This window comes from Siniperca chuatsi, linkage group LG2 (genome assembly GCF_020085105.1).
Source record: "Siniperca chuatsi isolate FFG_IHB_CAS linkage group LG2, ASM2008510v1, whole genome shotgun sequence".
Lineage (NCBI taxonomy): Eukaryota > Metazoa > Chordata > Actinopteri > Centrarchiformes > Sinipercidae > Siniperca > Siniperca chuatsi.
Window position 1 is genome coordinate 32,462,535 of NC_058043.1, and position 20,416 is coordinate 32,482,950.

At 38.1% G+C, this 20,416-nt stretch overlaps 1 protein-coding gene across 2 annotated transcripts; it reads left to right on the forward strand.

The window, feature by feature from the left end:
- Positions 1-7,503: 7,503 nt before the first annotated feature.
- LOC122883904 (acidic mammalian chitinase-like) lies at positions 7,504-12,388 on the forward strand. 2 transcript variants are annotated; one of them, XM_044213012.1, is made up of 12 exons: positions 7,504-7,562; positions 7,682-7,739; positions 7,861-7,887; positions 7,997-8,201; positions 8,501-8,557; positions 9,195-9,360; positions 9,470-9,594; positions 9,689-9,812; positions 9,889-10,071; positions 10,221-10,337; positions 10,426-10,558; positions 11,223-12,388. In XM_044213012.1, exons 2-12 carry the CDS (start codon positions 7,715-7,717, stop codon positions 11,480-11,482), a joined length of 1,422 nt encoding a protein of 473 aa, XP_044068947.1. In that variant the 5' UTR covers positions 7,504-7,562; positions 7,682-7,714; the 3' UTR covers positions 11,483-12,388. The 2 variants fall into 2 exon arrangements, with proteins under 2 accessions (XP_044068947.1, XP_044068956.1); XM_044213021.1 differs by having other exon boundaries at positions 7,540-7,739.
- The last annotated feature ends 8,028 nt before the right edge of the window (positions 12,389-20,416 follow it).

Below are 20,416 nucleotides of genomic sequence, written 5' to 3' on the forward strand. Positions count from 1 at the left end.
AGGCAATTATTGGCAAAAAATGACAAGTGGAATCATAAACTCTACTAAACACACAGGTGGCATCTGGCATGATACACAATCCCGCCAAAGGTTCATGTTATTACACTGATTGACAGTGGTGGCGGTACAGTAAAGCAGCAAGAAGCATATCAATGTGCCAGCAAAAGGTGGCAAAGAAGAAGCAAGCAAGCCAGCAAGTATGGAGGTAAAAAAGTGCAGGTTCCAAAATATTAAAAAATCCAGTATGCAATTAAAGCTGCAAGCAGCGATGATTGGGCCTTCGCACCTCCATGCATGATGGGTCCACTATGTGGCGCTAGAGAACACACACTAATAACACTTGCTGGATAATATGTGTAGACCACACCATGTAAAATCGATGAAAATTGGATTATGTTTGTCACATAAAGCTGACTTCCTGTTGTCAGTAGGTGGCGCTTTGATAATAACTAAATATTGTCATATACAGTAGATGTGTTCAGGGCGGGACTCTAATCATACATGTGAAGTTTGGTTCAGATGGGACCATGTACAGTAAAATTACAACCACTTCCTGTTTCATGGCAAAACATCAAACTTCGCCACCCCTTAACAGCCACATTGTTCGACAAAAACTCAAGCGTTTGATAACTTTTCATCTGCAACCTGTTTTATGTATGTTTGAAGTTGATCAGATTAATTAAAAGTCTAGGACAAGTTCGTCAAAATATGACCCCTATAAATTGCCAAAAATGTGAAAATGAATTAAAAATGGCCAACTTCCTGTTGGGTTTAGGTCATGTCACTAATAGACTTTTTTGTTGATCTTAGCATCTTACATGTGCCAAGTGGGTGAAACCACAAGGAGGGGCTTAATTTTTGAAGGGGGACTTCTTGTTGTCAGTAGGTGGCCCTATGACTGTAACTCAGTTTGGGGATGTGGATGTGTTCAGGCCTGGACTCTTATCAAGCAAGTGAAATTTGGGGCTGCTGGGACAATGTAAAGTGAAGTTACAACAGCTTTCTGTGTCATGAGAAAGCATCGAAATTAGCCGTGCCTCCACGCCAAGGCTGTTTGCCAAAAACTCACAATCTTTACAAAGAAGCATCACCTAGGTCTTAAGTCCATTTCTGACAACATTTGAAGTGGATGAAGTCAACCTGTTGGCTGGAGTAAATCAATGTGTAAAACATGCCATTTCCTGTGACAATAACTGAATATTGTCATATAGATGTGTTACAGGCGGGACCCTTATCATACATACGAAGTTTGGTTGAGATTGGACCATGTATAGGTGTGTTACAAACCACTTCCTGTTTCATGGCAAAACATCGAAATTCGCAACCCCATAACGGCCACACCATTCGACGAAAACTCACGCGCTGAGCAACTTTTCATCGTGAAGGTCTATTATATATGGTATCCAAGTTTGAGGTGGATCAGATTAATGGTCTGGGACGGGTTTGTCAAAGTACGACCCCAGTAAATCGCCAAAAATACGAATATTAAATCAAAATGGCCGACTTCCTGATGGATTTAGGTCATGTCACTAAGAGACGTTTTTTGTTCGTCTTAAGCTTAAGCTGCGTTTCGACCGCAGGAACTTTCCCCAGAGACTAGGAACCTTTGGAGGAAGTCCCTGCGTTTCCACTAGGGACCATGGTCTAAATTAAGTATTGGGAACATTTTTTATCCCCCAAAAGGACCAGGCTCAGGGGGTAGTACTTTTCAGAAGTACTGGGATTTTCGGGGTGGGGCTTGCTGTGCTGAACATTTCTGATTGGTCAAGCTCTAACTGGCGGAGCAGCGGTGGTTTGACCGTCTGGATTGATGTCACAGGCCGGCCTTCTTGAAGCCATGGTAGAAGACACCAGTCGGTTGAAGGTAAATCACATACGGCCCACATGATGCTTGTTAAATGCTATAACCGCAAACTGTTATGTTTTTGCTACCCTAGACAAAAGCTACATGCTAACGCCAACTGCTAATGTTAATGGTGTAGAATCGTGGTGTTCCGCACATATCAATGGGCTGAATAACCTTTTATAAAAGTTCCTGGTACTTTTGGTGGAAAAGCAGCTTTACATGTGCCACCCAAATTTTCTTAACCCATAAAATATCACATTTTTCACCAGTCCTGATGAGTGTGGAAAGTTTCACAACTTTTCGAGCACCTTTAGGCCCTCAAAAATGTGATTCATTCGTAAAAAGTTCACAAAGATAATAGGGCCTTTGCCGCCTGATCTGTATCATGCAGGCTTGCTTGAAATGTAGTATACTTATAGAAATGTAAAGATTTTTCAACCGCCCTTCACAAACCATGAGCTCATACAATGGTAGTAGATTTCCCCTGAAGCTCTTAACTGCACTGCCCTATGATATTGCCTTTTCAGTTTCTCTGCTGCTTCATTTGCTGAAGCCAGGCAGGTTCGAATGAACCAAGGACCAACCCTTTGCATTTTATCAACCATGACAGGGCAGAATTGGCATAGATTTGCTAGGCTCCCAAACTGGAAAATTCATACACCATAAAATAGTCTATGCAGAATTGTATAGTAGTATTGGGCTTAGGCTACAGCATTGCTCATTTGTAAAATAGTAAAATATCAACAGCATATCCTGGCATATATATTCGGGCAAGTGATAGGTGTGTCATTGCCAAAAGACATGGAGATAATTTATCTCTGATGATTGCCTGACAGAATATGCTTCCTTGTATTTGGCATTCCCTGTCACCATATCACACATGCCCTTCGACACTGTATAAACAGCTTGGAACTAGAAATTGGAAGCAATAAAAACACCTTCAGATCACTGCTGTTAATGCTGTGTAGAGATTTTTGCTTCAAAGGGCCACTTTACCACTTCACTAATTGCCTTGAATCAATAATCCCCAAAGGTTTAAGATGATTCTTTTAAGGGGAATGCAGTTTGAGAGTAATATTCCCCATATAAAGAATGCCAAGATAGTTTGCTATGGAACAAAGCACATCATGAAAACATACCCAAATAGAAAGCCCATTTTGTTTCTGGGCATTGCAATAGAAGGCTTTGCAGTAGTTTGCTAGCAACATTTTTGTTAAGGTAGGTTGGGAGGAACTGGAAGCTGCAGGCAGTAGCTACTGCAGGTGAATGGACAGATGGGAAGTGTATACAATAAATTCAAATCAAATTGGGCATGCAGTTTTATGCAGCAGCACCTGGTGTTGCAGCTGTATGGCTATAGGCTCTGCTTCAAGGTGATGCAGCTACACTCTGCTGCTTTTACCCATTTCATATCATTTTAAACTTAAAGGTGCCCTGTGGAGTTTTCTTGTAAACAAACAAAAGTTATGTTTACATTCATTGTTACTTACCAAAAACTTATTGTGTGTATCATTGAGGTTTAACAAACATGTTGACAACAAACATGCATTTCCTTCCTCATAAAACATTTGCAAAGGCAATTTTTTAAAGTATTTTAAATCCAACATTGTTTACAGCTGCATATCTTGGCATGTCACCACCACCTGTCACCTGTTGATCAGTGGAATAGTATGACACCATTGGTAAAACCGTATGTGGCATCACCTGTGTAATAAATAAAATTGGGACCCACTTATAGAAAAACAGCTCCATAGTGCTACTAGAGGTCTAAAACTTCACAGGGAACCTTTAATATCCTGGACTTTGGGTTTTGGGTTTGATTGCTGGTCAGACAAAGCAGGTTTATAGGCAGGTCATCACTATGGGCTCTGGTAACTTTAGATGGCAATTTGTCATAAGCTTGTATTAACAATTTCATTTAATAAATTCTTAGACTAAATTATTAATGGGGTATAGTTAAAGGTGCTATTGATAACATTGATAACATCCAGCCACTAGATGACGCACTCCCCCTCCTCCCTTCCATTCCATTCCAGTGGTTGCCACTTCGTTGCACAACCTGCATATTTCATGTTCGAGTGGAGTGAGACTCAAACTCAGTAAAATCAAGTGATGAATCTTTTGTGAAAAAGTAATTAATTCATTTTGCAACATGTAACTATATTCAATTCAAGAAAAAACTTTTAAAATATTTTAAAATAGTAATTACGTAATGGTAGTGGTAATATTAATATTAATAAATAAATAATCATAGGAATTATTATCATAGAAATAATAATGACAATAATAGTAATGGAGCCAATAACAACAAATGTAGTAGCAGTTGTCGAGCAGGAACACAGGGACAGCAGGGGGTCCACAACCACAGATCCAGACTCTGCAGCTCCGGAGGTAGAAGTACCTGCTGAAAGCGACAGAAGGAGAGAGGACAAAGCTCAAAACTACGGGAGAGAGAAGATGTTGAGTTAGTAACATGCATTAATGGGATAAAAATGCACACAGATGGAGATGGAGAGGGAAAGGAGGAGAGAGGTGCATCATGGAAAGTCTCCCGGCAGTCTTGGCCTATAGCAGCATAACTAAAGGGATGGTTCAGGACTCACCCAAGCCTAACTATAAGAGGAATGTCTTAAGCCTACTCTTAAATGTGGAGATGGTGTCTGCCTCCCGAACCCAAACTGGGACCTCATTCCACAGGAATCCCTGGGTAACCCTTTTTTCCTATAATTTAATAATTATAGGGGCCCTGAATTGCAACACTTATCATAAAATGACATTTCAGTTATCTTTACACTATAAGACATTATAAATATTTTTATTTTAATTCAATCAAAGAGTACAGTATTGTAGGGATGCTATTAAAACCCACAGTGCTCGACATTAGACAGACAGCTACAGTAAAAGTTGACGTTAGCTAGTGTTAGTGTTAGCGCAGTGTTGACCTAACATTAGTCAAAGTTTTTTTTACTGAAAACAAATCTCATAGCGCATTATAAAAAAAGCAACAATGGCTACAGGGAGAAAGGACGACTGTATGATCATGTCAGTATTTTCTGATTTTTATATTAACGTGAGTACTGTAGCTGTTTAGCTTAAAGCAGCTGGCTACATGGCTAGCTTGCCACAAGTACCCTCGGCGAAGTGTCTCACAATAGGGCTAACATTAGACTGCTATATCAGATGACACCCTCAATAACAGTCACGTTTTGGGTCTAAACAGTACAGTATAATGAGTAGATTTACAGTATTTTGGAATTAATTACTTTACCTTCGACATGCCACACTGGTAATATACTAAGATCCCACTTCTACTCTGTACTTAAAGAACAGCGACCGTCTTTGCATAAGCAGACCAGTCCGCTACAATCAACATGCCCTACATAAACTTGTACTGGCCCCGGGCCATCAGTTACGTTGGACTCTGGCCCACTTCTAAATCCGGTCTGATACGTTAAATTGTTTGAGAGAACTACAACGTTAGGTAACCGTCACTAATGCTCCTCAGGGATTGAAGCTGTTATTTTTCTAATTTTGACAATCTAAGCGGTGACAACACATTAGTTAAGGTTGTAAGGACTATGACTGCTGGTAGTTGTTGTTTATTTTGTTTAAATATGTGGAAATTTAATTTTATGGGTTAATATGTGCTAATGTCAGTGTCCGTGTTTTCCACACTAACTGGCAACTATACCACGTGATACCAAAGTTGTTATACTCTTGGCTCACAAACCTTGTTAGAAGCAGGAACCAAATGTCAAACATCTCACACAGAGATAAACAAAACATTCATTTTGGACCCGTCAAAAATATTAAAAAGATGAATTCACAATAATACATTTTTTTTTTAGGAAAAGTGATACTGTTATTCCACGCATTTCTAAAAGCTCTGTGGATGTATTTTATAAAAAAACATTTCTACATAAAATATTATCAATATAACTTTTAAATGAATTTGTCAAATATGTAGATTTATCACTGACAAAATGTTGTTGCCCCTATATCATACAAAACTGCATAATACACTCATGACCATAGAGTTGATTTAATACATCAATTTCAAACGATGAAGAAAATTTCTGCAACATAACATATTTCAATTAATTAATTAATTTAAATGCTTGTCAATTAATTGATTTTAATTAATTAATTGACAATCATTTGAAATGTTACTAGTTCATCACTAGCTTCTGCTTTTAGCCATGTCATACCATTGTAAAGTTAATATCTTTGGGCCTTGCAGATTGTGAAGGGGTTCACATACCTCCTGTACGTTTGAGTTTTTCCCCTTTTTCTTCGTGACTGTATCACACCTCCCTGTGTCCCAGAATGCCCCAGCCAGTCAGCTGAGGATTATTGAGGAGGGAAAAAACAAGTTGCCATGTGGAACATCTCGAGCAATGGTCATGGTCGAACAAAGGAAAGAGATAAAGTAATCAAAGCTGTTAATCTAGGAACTAGTTCAGGAGAGTATCAAGGTAAACCAAGTTATTTCATAATGCATCTCAGTTTATGTACATTTGTTTTGATTATTATTGTTTAGTCAGTCAAAACATATTAGGTGTCTAATAGTGAATATTTTCTATTTTACTTCATTTCTTGTTTACTTTCATTTTAAATGTGATGATTTTAAATGTGATGAGTTAATCAGTTGCAGTCACTTTTTTTGTTTTTCTTGCTTATTAATTAATTTATTAATGAATGTCAATATATTAACTTATTTATTATTTGATAGTGCACAACTCTTGCTTAATAAAACATTCCAGGTCTTCCTGGTGAGTGGTCTAAAATACATAGCATGCACTGTAAACACAACATCCCTGGTATGATTCCTGTCAGTACCATTGTTGAATGCCATCTCCCTCTCTCTCCCCATGTTTCCTGAGTGTATCTCTATTCTACTGTAAACTATCTAATGAAGGCAAAATGCCAAAAACATCTTTAAAAAAGTTCTCACAGTTGTTACAGTAAAATGTTCATTTTCACACATTTAAATTTGTTTAATTTAATAATGATAAGATTTAGAACAAACGCATGTGATAACATGACCTTTAACTCAGTTTCATGTTTAATTTTATGATTAATCAGTTATTCACTATTCCAAATGTGTAAAATAATGACCACCATGTGGCCCAAAGTGATGTTGTCAAATTACTTGTTTTGGCAGAGCAACAGTACAATCAAACCCAGGTATTTCATTTCAATAAAACAAAACCGAAAAAGGGGCTGGAACCAGCTCATGTTTAGGTTTTAGGTTTTACTGGATAATTAAACTATTAATTGTTTTTTAATGATCAAATATTAATTTTCAGTTGACTGAATGTAATTGATTAATCTATTTAAAATCTATTTATTTTAATCTCTAGTCAAGTTTCCATGACAACAGTAACAATAAGAATCCAAATGAAGGAAAAATATCAGAACTATGATCCACAGGACTCTGTAATTTGGCTGATAATAATATGATAATGAGTGATATGTACACTGACCTAAATTACAATTGGTTCATGTGTTGAGTGCATGCTGTGAACAGAGTAAATGATTGTCTACAGGTGACTCAGACTTTGCAGGATCATATCAAAACATGTTCTAATAATCATGACATTTATTGCCCCAATTTATCAAAGGCTGCTACACCTCCTCCTTTCTCTGTGAACAATAAACTGTATAAAAGTCCAAACTTTGCTGCTGTTTCTTGGCTCTCTCATCTGATCCCAAGGTGTGTTTGTAAGGGAAAACTATCCCTCTAAGTTATTATTTTTAATTGTGATTATCTTGAGAATAGTAGCTTTGTTTTTACTTCAATCATAGACCCTGGTTACATTTTTGTCTTTATAGTAATCCAGTGAATTTGTGAGAAGTGAATTCAAGATGACCAGGCTCACAATTCTAGCAGGTGTGTATCTTCATTTTGAGCTATATGTATATATTACTCTTCTCTAACAGACTAATATTTTTATTTTATTTTAGATTGTGTGTTTTTGTTTCTCTCATCCTTTCTTTTCTATATTCCTTAGGCTTATGCCTGGTGATATGCCAGCTGGGTAAGTTGTAATACTTTTTGTTCAACTAGCACAGTTTCATATGGATTTTCACTAGTATATAAAATTACTGGAATCAATGCTTCTTTAATGTTCCTTTACTCCAACACAGGATCTGCCACCCAGCTGGTGTGTTACTTCACCAACTGGTCCCAGTACAGACCTGGTGAGGGGAAGTACATGCCACAGGATGTGGACCCCTTCCTGTGCACCACCCTGATCTATGCATTCTCTATCATCAACCATAACAACGAGCTGGTTACTTACGAGTGGAATGATGACGTCCTCTACAAGTCTTTCAATGCCCTGAAGATCAAGTAAGTGGCCAGAGTTGAGATACCCTTGTATCACATACAGTAGAGGTCAGAGGTCAGGCTAAGCTACAGTATCTCTGGAGCTAGCAGAAGTTGAGTGCCTTGCAGCAGGGTAATGCTTGCTGAAATGGGGACTATGCTGAAACTCAAGCTCAGAGATGTTCCCTGCTGTAAAATGTAAATCCACCAATTGAGCATAAACGATGCATTTTTCTAGTAACCTGTTACAAGCAATTACAAGTTTGAACAAAGTGTGGTGGAAATGTTATATAGTCTTAACCTACCCTCTGTGTTGTTTCCAGAAATCCTCATCTGAAGACTCTGCTGGCTGTTGGTGGATGGAACTTTGGTTCAAGACAGTGAGTAACATTTTAAACCATAAAAACACATGCCTATACACAAATACAGAGTGCTTAGAGTTATGTTACTAATATTCTATCCATTACATTCTTAAAACATCCTGAAAGTATAATGAAGTCTTATCTGTGACAAAATGCAGCAGTTTTAGTTTTTTTTGGCAGCTAGCTAACTGGCCAGCAGGCACATTTAGCTGCTGTTACAGTATCTTTAACATACAGCACTTGTAATACTAGCTTCTACTTATTTTACTGTAAGTTTAGAAATAGATAACTAAACAGAGGTTTGCTAGCTATGAAGCTCATATGTAAAAATGTTTACATATGGGGGGAAGCACAATGCAAATTCCACCTAAAATTTTAAAATAATAACAATGTAATAGTAGTGGTAATATTAATATTAATAAAGTAATAATAATAGGAATGATAGTGATAGGAATAATAATGATAATAGTAATAAGACTAATAATAACAATTGTAGTAGCAGTAACATGGGGGGCAGCAGGTGTCCCACCATCACCGATCCAGACTCTGGAGGCAGAAATACGTGCTGAAAGCGACAGGAGAGGAGAGAGACAAGAAAGCACAAAAGTATGGGAGAGAGAAGATGTCGTGTTAGTAACATGCATTTTCACTGCAGGTTCTCCATCATGGTGTCCACCCCAGCTAACCGTCAGACATTCATCCAGTCTTCCATCAAATTCCTGAGGACTCATGGATTTGATGGTCTGGATCTGGACTGGGAGTACCCTGGTGCCCGTGGAAGTCCTCCTGAGGACAAACAGAGGTTCACTCTGCTTTGCAGGGTGCGCAGATTTCTATTGCTTGAAATTCTAGCTGCAATTCATAGCTACTGTTCTATGGTTTACATCATGTCGACTTCTTTCTTACTTCCTCTTTGGTGTGTATTTGCAGGAACTCGTTGCTGCCTATGCAGCTGAGGCCAAGGCCACCGGCAAGCCTCAGCTCATGCTAACTGCTGCAGTGGCTGCTGGAAAGGGAACCATCGATGGTGGATATGAGATTGCTGAGATTGCCAAGTGAGTGTGCTGCCTTGAATACCTCTTGAGAGAGAAAACTGGGAGTTCTGCAAAGGTTTTTGAAATGGCAATTTCTGTTTTTCCTTATCTCCAGGGAACTGAACTTCATCAATGTGATGACCTACGACTTCCATGGAACTTGGGAGCAGTACACTGGACACAACAGCCCACTGTTTCGTGGATCCCAGGACTTTGGTGACCTCATCTACTTTAACACTGTAAGTACTTGGGGACTGAAGAAAAATTTACTTGAAGGATACCTTTTTACTTCACCTCTTTCATCAACTTCTGTAGGACTATGCCATGAAGTACTGGAGAGACAACGGCGCCCCAGTGGAGAAGCTGAGGATGGGATTCGCTGCTTATGGTCGTACCTTCCGTCTGACATCATCAAACACTGGCATTGGAGACCCAGCTAGTGGCCCTGCATCAGCCGGACCATTCACACGTGAAGCTGGATTCTGGTCCTACTATGAGGTACAGTTTAGATAAGGCTGGAGTAAACCCATTAAAATATGATGTACAGTACATATAAATTACATTGGCATTTAATGGCCTGTGTGAAAAGACTAAGTACAAATTTATTGTAAAGCTACATAAACCTTATGATATTGTCTGTGGTCTAGATCTGTGGCTTTGTGAAGGGCACCACCATTCAGTGGATTGAGGACCAGAAAGTTCCCTATGCCACCAAGAACAATGAGTGGGTCGGATTCGACACCAGGGAGAGCTATGAGATCAAGGTAGGTGGAACATCAGCTCTATATTTTGACACATTCACAGCATATCCAAAGTATTTACACCAAATTCTACTAATTTTTGTCTCAATAGGTGCGCTACCTGCAGGAGCAGAAGTTTGGTGGTGCCTTTGTGTGGGCCCTTGATTTGGATGACTTTGCTGGACGATTCTGCGGAGAGGGCAGCCACCCTCTGCTGGCTCATCTTCGCAAACTTCTTGATATTGGTAAGTCCAAGGCATTTGTATATAAACTTTCCTTTAAAGTTATTTGACTATAGGAGTAATTTTCTTTGGCTGTCATATTAAACATTCCCACTGAGTTTAATTTTATATTCTCAGAATTTAAATCAGCATCAGGTATTTTTGTCACCAAGTTGGACACCAGGTATCTCTGTAATAAGGGCATATAAAGTTTAGATGACACGATGGGTCATATAATGAACTACTACAGTCATTTACCATATAAAATAAAGGAAGTTTTTCCATGCCACTGTCGCCAAATGCTTGCTCATGGTGGGATTTGTTGGGTTTCTGTAATTAATATTATTAAGAGTACGGTCTAGACCTGCTCTATAGGAAAAGTGCAATGAGATAACTTCTGTTATGAACTGGCGCTATATAAATAAAATTTAATTGAATTGAATTGAAAAAAATTACCACCATGCATATTCAAAATATTTTGCTTGTAATACCATCTTGAGAGGGCTGTAATCAGCCTTACCTTGAGAATGACCCACCCTCTCAGTAATTTATTGGAGTAATAAAGTAATGTACAGTGCTGTCCAGATTATTCATTAATCAAGACAAGTCAAGATATATAGACATTATAGACAAACATTAATGGACATTTATTTCTCTGCTTCAAACTTCTTCTCCCTCTACTATTCAGAGCTACCCCCACTGCCCCCTACCACCACCCCCAAACCCGGTGCTAGCACCATCTCCCCTCCGACCACCACCACCACCACCACCACTACCACCACCCATGCCCCAGGATCCGGCTTCTGCAACGGCAAACCTGACGGCCTGTACGCCCACCCAGACAACAGGGCCAACTTCTACATGTGTGCTGGTGGCATCACCCACGAGAGGCAATGTGGAACTGGATCTGTCTTTGATAACAGCTGCAAGTGCTGCGTTTGGCCCTGAGCCAGGAGTGAAGACAATGTGTATTACAACTGATGCAAACGTCAGCTATTAAACAGAAGTTCTCTTGTATCCACTGTGAATACAAACATTTACCTAAATTAGTAAATATCGTTAATGTTGTATAGTTACAATGTATTTCCTTGTTAAATTTGTAACAGATTGCAGATTGTAAACAAAAGCATTGAAGTACTTCGGTACAAATTGTTAAGTGCTGGCTCATCATTTAAATCTGCTACTTTGTTCCACAATCCTACATGTACCCACACATTTTAAATGTTCAGTGTTCAGGGGGCTCTGTTTGCAGAATATGGTGATAATATTAACATATATAAGTATGTTTTCAATAGTGTACAATCACCTGAAAATAAGAATTGTTGTGTTTTCATTACCGTAGAATAAGCCCTTAATATCTACAGAGGGAGTGAGTTCCCTTCCACGGGGTCCGCAATTTTGCACCACCATGTTTCTAATGTAGCCCAGAATGGACAAGCCAAACATCTAGGTAGGGCCTTTCGCGTTCTCCACGAGTTCACTGGCAAGAGGGTGGGGTGAGCAGTTTGAAATGCTTGCAAACTGCAATTTCACTGCTAGATGCCACTAAATCCTACACACTGTTCCTTTAACTGTAGAGCTCTGCACAATTTTTTCAGCACAGGTGTCAGTATGATATCCTAGTTTTTGTACCAATACCAAAACAATGCTTTTTTAATACCTTACTTTGCTGAGTACAAATGCTGACTAACAATGTGAAATCATTGAGTCCCAGCTTTGAGTACCAACAAAGTACAGATGTTCACTGGCAAAAAAACAATGAATATACAGTCTGCATCATGACAGGTTTTTATTGCTGAGAAAACGTTTTTGGAAGTAATCCAGGCTCTTACATAAAATGCTGTCAGTCACCTATTGAGCACTGAATGTTTGATTTTTTACAGTAGTTAGTTAGTCAGAACAGTGGTGAGAAACCACAGACTCCAGACAACACTTTTAGCCTGATACTGATTCTCCGAAGAAAGGTTTTTATGGTTCATTCAATTCAATTCAATTCAATTTTATTTATATAGCGCCAGTTCATAACAGAAGTTGCACTTTTCCTATAGAGCAGGTCTAGACCGTTCTCTTTATAATATTAATTACAGAGACCCAACAAATCCCACCATGAGCAAGCATTTGGCGACAGTGGCAAGGAAAAACTTCCTTTAAGAGGCAGAAACCTTGGACAGAACCAGACTCAAGCCAATAACAACAACTGTAGTAGCAGTTGTCGATAGATCAAGGAAAAAGATAAAACATAGCTTTGCACACAGTACTAAAGTTTAATCAAAACGTGATCTCCCATTTCTGTTCATGACAGGAACTATTTCAACTCTGAAAACGTGAATTTCTGCTTCCCCTTGAAATGCTACTTTTCAAAGATATAGAAATTGCTACTGATGCAAACTGATGCATCAGAAGATGCAACCCTGCGGGGAAGAAATCACTTCAAACAAAGAGGACATAACTTGATATATAATAGAATAAATATAACAAAGAGCATAACATTGCCATCAGAAAACGAAAGAGATAAGAAAGGTGAGGGGGGGGTAGGACTCAGTAATAACTTTAATGCACTTCTTTTGAGTTCAGTCCAGAATAAAGACAATTTTGTAAGGAGAGTGGTGCAGGAAGGGAACCTTGCACACTCATTTATAGTATGAAAGTGATTTAGCAGACTTTGTCCAATTAACTTTCCAGAGGTCACAGATAACAAAGGTGTCCCTGTTACTGATAAGTGTTCAGTTTTATTATCAAAATTAATTATTAGTGTATGTACAAAGAGTCACTGCATCACTGACCACATGATGCCAATTAAACATTTATGGAATAATATATTTTTTGAATACCAAACCCTGTAGGCTCAAAACATTACTCTGCTTGCACCTTCACAGAGGTCAACAGCTATAGTCAACAGTTAGAATGGAGTCCATTGGCAACCCAGACTCAAAAGGATCAATATGTTCATAGAAACCACTGATCCGTATGTTCTGTATGTTCGAAACACTTATTTTGTGTCATGCTATTGGCTTCTAATTGCTCCACAGCAAATAGTTTAGCGTATTTAGTAAATTGTTGGTGAACAATTGGTGAATTGAGGAACATTTGGAACATACTGAACATATGGAGCAAAGGAGAAGTGGATTACGCTACAGAAGTAGTTTGAGAAGTTTCTATGAAAGTTTTGATATATTCTTTGTGCTGTGAATCTGGACACAGTATGATCACAATATTATGAAACCCAGCTCTACTGTGAAATAACCCAACTTGGTGCACAGATGTGTATATCGCTCTCACTGTGTATACTGGAAAAAGCGCATTGTACAGAAATTGCTGCTGTGGAAGCACTTTTATGATTAATAAATGTGGCAAAGGTCAATTGAGAGTTTTGAATCTTGAGGTTTCTCATTCTCAGAACATAAATAGTGGTTGTTGACATTAGCAAAATATAAACTGAATTGATAAAAAGTACAATAAATGAACAGTGAAGGAACTGAAACCCAGCCCCCCTGATGCAACACAATGAAAGAGCTTTGCATTTTGTAAACCATCCTAGTATGTTTTAGAAATTTTAGTGCATTTTTTCTTTTGTTAAAGGCACCCACTGGTTTCCATTAATTTCCATATGGTACGCTTGGCTTTTCAAGTCAGTTTGCACTTAAACTGCATTGCCTCACAATGATAACAATAACTTTTGACACATATCAGTGCAGACCTCATGTTCACTGAGATGAGTGACATAAGTGTACGAGCTAAAGCTTATTGCCTCATTATGTGCATGTTGTGAGCTAAATGCAAAGATTTAAATGTGAATATTCCACTAAATTAAGGTCAGGTTTAATTAACAGCTCTGCTTCTTTTAAAACATACTTGAAGAGTATAGCAGAGAATGTCTTAATTGTTAAATCTCCAGCAAGGTCCTTATTTCTCTCTACAATGTAAAATGTGAGCAGTGTTACAGCCCATAGAGGCACATGAGGGGATTTGCCAAAGCTCATCTCCACACAACACATCGGCTGTGGAAACCATTCATTTCACTTGTGTGTTCAGGTGTGACTCAAACACTTCCACATTGTAACTGAGCTCCTCAGATGACATCAGAAGACTGAAATGGTACCTTGCCATTTTGTTATAAAGGATGCAGAGACAGAGGACTTCGATATAGCAGAATTTTCCTTCAAAATTCAAACAACGATTTTCCATTTTAAAACAAAGGACACTGAAATCGACAAAGCAACAGAACAACTCTTTCTGTGCATCCTCCACTGTCTTTGCCGCTCATCCAGCAACTTTAGGCTTGAGGTAAAAGCATAACACTTCAGCATGACATGTCCTTTGTCCTGCCAGTCTGTGCCTGTCAAGCACTATCAGCAACATCATATCATCATTACATTGATGGAGATTAAAAGATGCAGGGACAGTTTGGCGTTGAGTTTCAAATATGGGTTTCATGTTAAAAATGCTTTAGGTGAAACTGGAAGTAGGTCACGCAAATTGAAATAAGTGGAGGACAGCGGAGGACTGGATCGGTGTCCTGATCCAATCCTTCCTGTTAAGGGAGAAAAACATCAGCTGTGAAAAATTTTATATTCAAACTATAGCTATATTTAAGCTATATTTAAATATATATTTAACTAAGCTATATTTAAAATTACACAGTTTGACAGTTAAGGGTTGGTCATGCCACTTTTACCTGCAATATACTAAGATTTTATGACTATATTTGTGCCATCACCCATCACTATGTAGGCAAAAGTATTTAGCACTTGAATACTATACCATGTGACTCATAGTAATATGAGATGTAAGACTGGAGTGACGTTACTCTGTGTATACATTTTATACTTCTCTGTCTCTGTCCCACAGTGTGAGCATAAAGAGTGTGAGGTGCCACACAGTGGGAGATTCCCATTGGGAAGATAGTACAAATAGCTGAGATGAACACAGGAATAGCAAGCATAATTGGTGAGAAATTCCATGTCCATCCATCCATCCATCCATCTTCTTCCGCTTATCCGGGGCCGGGTCGCGGCATGTGTTTTCCCTATATTTCTATCATTACTGTATTTGTTGTTGCTAAATGTGGCAGTTAATTCAACTGTAATAACATGTGAATTGAGCTTCTTGTAGTGGCTCTCCAGTTCTTCATTCAGATTGGTAAGCAACACATTTTAAGAACAGAAATAGGAGATCACATTTTGATTAATCTTTCGTACTGTGTGCAAAGCTATGTTTTATCTTTTTCCTTGATCCAGCAACCACAGCCAAACTGGTATGTTATTTTACCAACTGGTCGCGTTACAGAACTGGTGTGGGGAAATTCCTGCCAGAAAACATGGACCCCTTCCTCTGTACTCACCTGGTTTATGCCTTCGCCATCATCAACCATGCCAATGAGATCACTGAGTATGAGTGGAATGAGAAAAGCTTCTACAAATCATTCACTGACCTAAAGAACAGGTAACAGTTGGTCCATGGAAAAGATGTAGAGGCCTACCTACAATGTACATTTTAAAATGTAATGTCTGTTCAAACAGCTAGCTAGTCACTTTCTTTGTGTGTACCTGAACAGAAACCCCAGGCTGAAGACTTTACTGTCGGAGAGGTGAACGATGGATCTCAGTGAGTTGATTCCCTGTTGTTAATTCCTAATGAAACTCCTCTATCTTCTGACAGAAATCAAGAATGGCTGCAGAGGAACAGTTTTATTTTACTGTTTTCTCAAGTTGATGGTTTGGCTGTAAAGAATGACTACTTGCCGGTATTTTGACAGACTATTGCCTACTTAAGTCAGCGTAGGTAACTTTTGAAATGTAAATTGACGCTAATATGACATTTAATTCTATGCCTTCTTTGCAAGTACACATTACTTGCAGGATTTACATTTATTAGTAGCAGAATTACAAGAGTAGTAGTCTAGGGTGTAACATCCATTAGGGGAATATGATAAAAGCATGTAGAAATGCAGAAAATGGTATTCAAATACTCTTTTTTTTCCTGGGGGAAGGGCTCCCAGACCCCCCGCTTTATTGTGCCCCCCCATTTCACAAGCAATGTTATGCCTTTAGTAGTAGTGGTGGTGGTGGTGGTGGAATACTGGTTGTAATTGCACAGTTGTGAGTTTCAGGTTTTGTACCCATGAGGATCTGGAGGAGCTTTTTTTTTTTGCTTAAAGCGGCTATAATCACTATTTTTTTTTAATATCAATATATCAAATGACAATGTGAAAACAATGTAAAAATGTGAAAGGGGTTGCTCGTAGTGATGAACTTACAGAGAATTATCGTCTGATCCTGCAGCTACTCTCGGCTTTACCGAGCTTTATAATGCAAGCAACTGCTTGCGAAAAGGTTATGATATGTTGTGTTGACAATTGTTTCCGCCACCCCCACGTAGCCAAAAAGAAATCAGTTATTACAAGTATAATTAATTAACAAAATAATAACCACATTAAAAATCTATTAATATTTAATTCAATTATCTAGTAAAATGTTGTTGTTTTTAGTGTTGATCCAGCAAATTAAGCATTTTTCTTTTGGCTCTTGGAACCTCTGATGTGCTTTATTATTGTTTTGATACTGTATAGACTAAAACATCTAAAATCAATTTGTTCAATTTCTGTTGTGTTTTCTGTTTCTAGGTTTTTTGTTTGTTTGTTTTTTTCCCATTTTAACCTGTTTCATTTTTCAAAGGCTTATATACTTATACTAAAACAGTGGCTTATTTCTGTGGCTTAAATTTAAAAATCAGTCTAAAGGTTTCAAATATGAAAGTTATGTTTACATGAGATGCTCAAGCTGAGGCTTACTACTCTTATACTTTTTGTTTATGGAATTTTGATATTGTTTTACTGTTAAAAAAGTAAACCGATGCACTGTGAAAGCTGTGTTGCTTGCAATGAATGCAAATACAAGCCTTTTGTCTGACATTCCAAGCAATGGGGGTGAGCAGCAATTTTCTGCTACATTCAATTTGATGACACATAAAAAACAACATATTTACATTTTCCTTTACATTTTTTTGTATTATTGGTGAATGTTAGTCACAGTTTGTGCTTCTCATATAATCACTGCATTGATAAATACATTCGAGTCAAGGAAATGCTGTTTTCCTCAAAAAGAAATAGAATTACAATTTTGAGAGGCTGTTTAACAAAACATACCATGGGTTTGTTTTTTTTCTAATCTCTTTGTAGTGTCAAGTCTGTTCTGTCTTGACACTACAAAAATAGTTTCTCAGTGTACAGTGAAACAGAATTTTTGTTTGTTTCCCAGGGTGCATTTCCAGTCATTGAAGTAAGCAAAGATGGCTGCTGGACAAGTCAATATTTGGGTCAAGGAATCAAGACACATGTTGAGAAAATTATTATAATTTCTCTCACTATGTACCATAGGTACTGTAGGAGACAGAACATGGGTGCACTGTGTGTTTGCTGCATGTGTGTGGGTTGGTCTGGTGCTGAGGGGGTGGAGCTCACGGGAGCAGGTGCACGTGCACGTATGTCTGTAAAGGTGAGCACTTACCTGAGGCCAGGTTGTTGAGAGTCAGGGACGGGGAGCCGTAATTTTTGTTGACCGCCTGATTTTCCTGTTTTTGTCCATCTACGTTACATCAGGAGCAGTTAAGTACAATTCAGTTTATATATATAGCGCCAATTCATAACAGAAGTTATCACATTGCATTATTTATGTGCATTTATTACCAGCTGGGACACTCCGGCACTGTAAAATAGCTGATATATCCATATCATATCCTGTCCATAAACATAAAATTGTCTCTTATTAAGCCAAGCAAGCCTATGTTGAAGAAAACATACAGTGAAGCCACTTTGTTTCAGCACCAAAGACAGCATGCAGCGCGCTACATGCATCGATTAAGGAATGGTTCAGCACCACCACCGATAGATAGCGACAGGCTTAGACAGCCAGGTGCACTGTCTCAATACCATGCCTTTCTTACATGGGAATAACTTAACATAAACACAACATAAAATAGACACAGTGGTCTACAGCACTATACCATTACATGATCACATTATGCTTAAATGCCACCTCTTTCTATGCTCTATGGGTGTGATTTTGTGTGTGTTTAAGTACCTGGACTTCATCGGTGTTAAGACTTTTGACCTCCATGGTGGTCAAAATCAAGTGACAGCCCACCACAGCTCACGCTACACTGAAAACAATGCTAACATAGTAGTTACCAGTTTTTAATTTAAGTGCTACCTTTCATGTACAGTACTGGTCAAAGGTTTAAGTAAGCTTGATATCAGCATTTTCAGGATTATTTATTGTTTGCACTGTATAAACTACATAAACATATACTTGAAATATTTCACTACTTAGCAAGGCAAGCTGATAAACATAAGTGAATTGTGCTGCATTGCACTGCAGCTCTGTAGAGCTGAGGGGAAGTGTATGAGTTAGGTGACAAATCGGTGGGTTTGTCACTACAAGCGTCACCTTTCACATTAAATATATATGCTCCTATTTATAGGGTTTGATTTAACATTGTTAAATCGACTAGTATAAATATTTTTATGATAACAATGTATCAAATGACAATGTGAGAACAATGTGAACGTAAAAGGGCTCACTCAGGGAATTATCACCTGAATCTGCAACAGCCCACCTGGCAGGTGAACATAGTGGAGCATTCAGCAGCTAAAGAGCCAGATATTTCCCTCAAGAGTTGGTAAAGACCAAAAACAGAGCTAAAAAAAAGAGTGAATATTGGACTTACAGGTGGACACAAACACAACCCTACATGAATAAGAGTGTTTCTTTGTAACTGATGGACGTGTAAATAAGTAACTATTTGCTAACAAGTTCACCATATTGACCTAAAAGGTGATGATATGTCACTGTCTTGTTTCCTCTGCCCCCAGGTGGCCAAAAAAATCTGTTACTGCAGTTGCTCCATACCTACATTTCTTGGGTAATACGGTAAATCATCAGGAAAAGCAAAAAACACTTCCTTTCTTAAGATCTGTGTGCCATAGTTCATTGGATGTTCTAGGAATGGTGTGATGCTGTTTTTCCTTTTGATGGATATTTTCGTAAGAGGCTGATCTTTAATGTTTGGATCAAATAGTCTAAACATAACTGACTCCACCAACTGTGTGCCCCTGAAGTTAATTTCATGACCTGATCACTAGACAGCTCCAGATCTTTTCTAGATATTATGCAACCATGATATAACAGCTACAACCCAAGGAAGTTAATTGGTTTTCCAGTCAGCGGCCCTGCCAGCCCTGGGCCCTGCACCCAGCAGATTGATCTCTGGTCCCACTGACCATGCTGAGTACATTTACATAGCTACATTTAGCAGAGAAGTCTACTTAATGACATTAGTAACAATTTCAACTGATCCTGTAGTGTCAAAACTATTGGTAAAAAATAAATAAATATATATATATATATATATATATTTAAAATGATGATTGAATATGCAGTTAAAGATTCTGTTTTATTTTTCTATCTTTCTATTTTTCTATCTTTAAATTATACACAAATGTGTACGTTTTACAAAAACGGCTTTGAAGTTTCCTTTTATTTATTTTATTTAATGTGTCTTCCTATCATATTCTTTTTCACAATTAATTTCCCTCCTGTTATAAGCTTCCTGCTTTGGACAGCTGACAAGAGAGGCTCCTCTTCAAAACCCAAAAAATAATTGCTGGTCAATCAGAACTCAAATTATGGTCCATTAGTTGGGCCTTGTATGGCATACCAGCTGTAGGTCCTTAAATTTAAGAAAGGACATAATGGAAACTGTGAAAAGGAAGACACATCAATAAGTTAAATGATAGAATGTAAAATCTGACATCTACATTTTAAAGCAAAACATTCATTGCCTCTAACCTACTTTCTTATATCAAGACACCTCATCTAGCATCAT

What these genes read in the sequence shown, in the direction of transcription:
- LOC122883904 (XM_044213012.1), top strand. Translation starts at nt 7,715, where the DNA reads ATGACCAGGCTCACAATTCTAGCAG. An exon ending in GGTTCACTCTGCTTTGCAGG is followed by an intron (nt 9,361 to 9,469) that starts GTGCGCAGATTT and finishes GTGTATTTGCAG; the next exon opens with GAACTCGTTGCTGCCTATGC. An exon ending in GATTCTGGTCCTACTATGAG is followed by an intron (nt 10,072 to 10,220) that starts GTACAGTTTAGA and finishes TCTGTGGTCTAG; the next exon opens with ATCTGTGGCTTTGTGAAGGG.